Source organism: Onychomys torridus, chromosome 18 (genome assembly GCF_903995425.1).
Source record: "Onychomys torridus chromosome 18, mOncTor1.1, whole genome shotgun sequence".
Taxonomy (NCBI): Eukaryota; Metazoa; Chordata; class Mammalia; order Rodentia; family Cricetidae; genus Onychomys; species Onychomys torridus.
The window spans coordinates 63543824-63547628 of NC_050460.1; the positions used below are offsets into that span (position 1 = coordinate 63543824).

The 3805-nt window shown below is 52.4% G+C and overlaps 1 protein-coding gene across 2 annotated transcripts; it reads left to right on the top strand.

Moving 5' to 3' along the window:
* Positions 1-449: 449 nt before the first annotated feature.
* On the top strand, positions 450-2416 carry LOC118569355 (colipase). 2 transcript variants are annotated; one of them, XM_036167122.1, is made up of 3 exons: positions 450-536; positions 1747-1869; positions 2285-2416. In XM_036167122.1, exons 1-3 carry the CDS (start codon positions 450-452, stop codon positions 2414-2416), a joined length of 342 nt encoding a protein of 113 aa, XP_036023015.1. The 2 variants fall into 2 exon arrangements, with proteins under 2 accessions (XP_036023015.1, XP_036023017.1); XM_036167124.1 differs by lacking the exon at positions 1747-1869.
* The last annotated feature ends 1389 nt before the right edge of the window (positions 2417-3805 follow it).

The following is a 3805-nucleotide window of genomic DNA, read 5'->3' on the forward strand; positions in this document are numbered from 1 at the left end:
GGATTAGAAGGCTGAGCCAGGACCAGGATGGTTAGTTGACCTAACTCACCTGGCAGTTGCTCGTCCAGGGTCCTCCCGTACCTTTTTTTCCCCCTTTATTTGTGAGTGACTAGTGGGCAAATACTCTACCACTGATCGACTCAGTCTAGAGTCTACTGTCTTAACTACAGTGTGATAACATGACCTACATTCCCATGTGTGGACGGGGACACACACACACACACACACACACACACACACACACACACACGAGTTCTGCCAGCCATCTTATCAGGACCCTCCCCCAGCACACAGGCCACATCTGTACTGCTGTTCCCAACCGGTCCTGCGGTGTGCAGAAGGCCGGTCACATGCAGATAGGGCCCTTTAAAGGCCCACCACCCCAGTTGGCTCTTGCCTTCTGCCATTTGACCTGCCAGCTGCCACCCACACCAGCTGTACCAGATACCATGGAGAAGGTCCTTGTGCTTCTGCTTGTGACCCTTGTTGCAGTAGCCTACGCAGCTCCCGGACCCCGGGGAATTTTTGTTAACCTGGTAAGGAGTCTCTGGGGAGCTCTCGGAGTCTTGCTGTGGGAATTTTGGAAGCATGGCTCCTGACCTCTGGTGCCACCAGCCAGGGTCTCTCTCCCTGTGTTCTAGGCTGTATTATGAGCCTTTCCCCGGGCCATCCCAGCGGAGGTGAGGGCTAGCTCTCAACTCCACCTGACTGGAGGATGCTCTCTCCAAAGCCAGAGCCCTAAGTCAGGAACCCTGGCTGGAACATTCTCTGACTTAAAAGTTGACGGCTTTCTAAGAAAGCTCATGACAATGGCTATAGTCTCTGCCCCCCAGCGACACCTTTCTATGTGCCAGACCCATTCTAAGTGCAGTTAGCCCTCACCATAAGGTACAGAGCCAAGTGAGCACTTACCCAGGGCTTCATAGCTCAAAGGCAGGGGAAGCCGGCGCTCATGATGCCTTCCCACCACACCTCAGTGGGGCAAGCACTGTGTGGGCACAGCCCCAGGGGAAGGCTGGGAGGTGGGCTGGTCCAAGAACCTGTGTAGATGTCTGTCAGACAAGGATAATGTCTTTCGTTTATTTGAGACAGGATCTCACTATATAGCAATGGTTTTCCTGGAACTTGCTTTGTAGACCAGGCTAGCCTTGAACTCACAGAGAGCCACCTACCCCTGCCTCTTCAGTGCTGGGATTGAAAGCTAGTGCCTGCATGCTCAATAAGTGTGGAGTATAGAGATGGCTTCCACATTCACAGGCCCCTCAAAGCAGTGGAGGAAGCCAGACATGGTGATGCTTGCCTGTAATCCCACCACTGGAGTGGCTGAGGCAGAGGGTTATATATAGGTTGAGGCTAGCCTGGGCTACATAATTCCAGGAATGCCTTGGCTGTGAGATCCTGTCTCATTAAAAAAAAAAAAAAAGAAAAGAAAAGAAAGGAAGGAAGGAAGGAAATGTGGGAGACCCTTCTTTGGGAGCTCCTGTGCAAGGCACCCAGGTGTCAGTGGCTGGCCAGGGTCACCAGGGAGCAGCCAGTAACAGTAGGATCTACAAGCCTGGACTCCCAGCCCAGGACAGCTTCTCTGCCACCTTCTACGTCCTGACATGAGTAGGGCACAGTGGCCCCAGACCCAGGGCTAGCCCTTCCCACATGCCTCACCGATGGTAGTTGCAGTATGAGGGGGGGGGGTGAGCTCTAAAGAAGGGGCGTGGGGGAAGGATTTGGGCTAACAAGTTGTCCCTGCAGGATGATGGGGAAATCTGCGTGAACAGCATGCAGTGTAAGAGCAAATGCTGCCAACATGACACCATCCTGGGCATCGCCCGTTGCACACACAAGGCCATGGAGAACAGCGAGTGCTCGCCAAAGGTGTGTGCCCTGGAGGCATGGGGCTGAGGAGGGCTCCACCCAGACATGGAATGTCGAGGAGGGAGGAGGGAGGTTTACAGGATTAAAGGCTTAGCCCACCCTATTATCCCCCTTGACCATCACAACTGGCCCCGGGTTGTTGTTGGTGGTGGTGGTGATAGTGGTGGTGTGTGTGTTCCCATTCCACAGGTGGGTAAATAGAGGCTCATCTGAGCTATCAAGTTAGTAAAAGGATTGATGGAGGCCTGATCCCAGCCCCCTCTCACTCCTCCACCCCCTAGCCCCCTCACCCCCGCTGAGGCAGTCAGGAGCAGTCTGTGAAGTACCAGGCAGCCAGTTCACAGCCGGGTAGGGAACAAAAGATAACCAAGATGTTCCATCTGTGACTCCATGGTCGCCCCCCCCATCTCCGCAGACCCTCTACGGGATTTACTACAGGTGTCCCTGTGAGCGGGGCCTGAGCTGTGAGGGGGACAAGACCATCATCGGCGCCATCACCAACACCAACTATGGCATCTGCCAGGACGTCGGGCGCTCCAAGCAGTGAGCCCACGCAGTAAGGCCACCTCTCCCCTCCTCCTCCATCCGCCCCACCTGAGCCAGCTGTTGGCAATTAAAGCTCACCTGCAACCTTGCCCACCTCTGCCTGTCCTTGCCGTGTGTCAGAAGTCACCCGAAGCCTTTGTCTACCAGGGCAGAAGGGTGTGTGGAGCTCGGGTCAGGGACAGCCTGGTGAATAGGCGGGGCTAGACCCAGTCCCTCCAAGCAAGCCCGCTCAGGCCTCCCTCCTCTCCTGAGCTTCTGGAGGCAGGCAGGCAGGTGCAGACAGCACAGGCCTCCGCAGGGAGTCCCCGGGGCCATGTGTCAGATCATGACAGTCCTCTGTTCTGGCTCTCCTTTCAGTAGTGACGGCTAGCTGCCATCTCTCCTGTGCTGATGGGTCAGGCCACTAATAACTGCAGTGGGCTTAGAACTCCCCTGGGTGGTCCTGGGAGGAAGACCTTACCGTCTCTGTAAAGACACGGAATTCAGAGAGCTGAAGGAGTGTGCCAGCCATCACACAAGCCCGCCCCCACCTTGTGGGATTCCCGGTCCTTTCTCAAAATCCACTCTAAGAGACATGAGTGGGAAGCATAAGGAACTAAATTATTCCTTGTTGTAGACTTGTGTTCTCTCAGGAGCCATCAAATTTTAGTTAGGACCAGTGAGATAGCCCAGTGGGCAAAGACACTTGCCACCAACCCAGCTTGGAGTTGTTCCCAGGGACACACACGGTAAAAGGGAGAGAACTACAGGCTGTCTGTCCTCTGACTTCCACTCTGCATGTGCATGAGAACGGACAGACAAACACACACACACACACACACACACACACACACACACACATACACACATACATACACACACATACACACACATACACACACATACACATACACACATACATACACATACATACACACACATACACACATACACACACACATACACACACATACACACACATACACACATACACACACATACACACATACACACATACACACACATACACACATACACACACATACACACATACACACACATAACACACACACATACACACACATACACACATACACACACATAACACACACATACACACACATACACACATACACACACATACACACATAACACACACACATACACACATACACATACATACACATACACACATACACACACATACACACACATACACACACATACACACATAACACACACATACACACACATACACACACATACATACACATAACACATAACACACACATACACACATACACACACATACACACATAACACACACACATACACACATACACATACACACATACACACACATACACACATACACACACATACACACATACACACACATACACACATACAC

Excerpts from the sequence above, each read along its gene's own strand:
- LOC118569355 (XM_036167122.1), top strand. The coding sequence starts at position 450 with ATGGAGAAGGTCCTTGTGCTTCTGCTTGTGACCCTTGTTGCAGTAGCC. Across the intron at positions 537-1,746 it reads GGGGAATTTTTGTTAACCTG|GATGATGGGGAAATCTGCGT; the intron begins GTAAGGAGTCTC and ends TTGTCCCTGCAG. Across the intron at positions 1,870-2,284 it reads ACAGCGAGTGCTCGCCAAAG|ACCCTCTACGGGATTTACTA; the intron begins GTGTGTGCCCTG and ends CCATCTCCGCAG.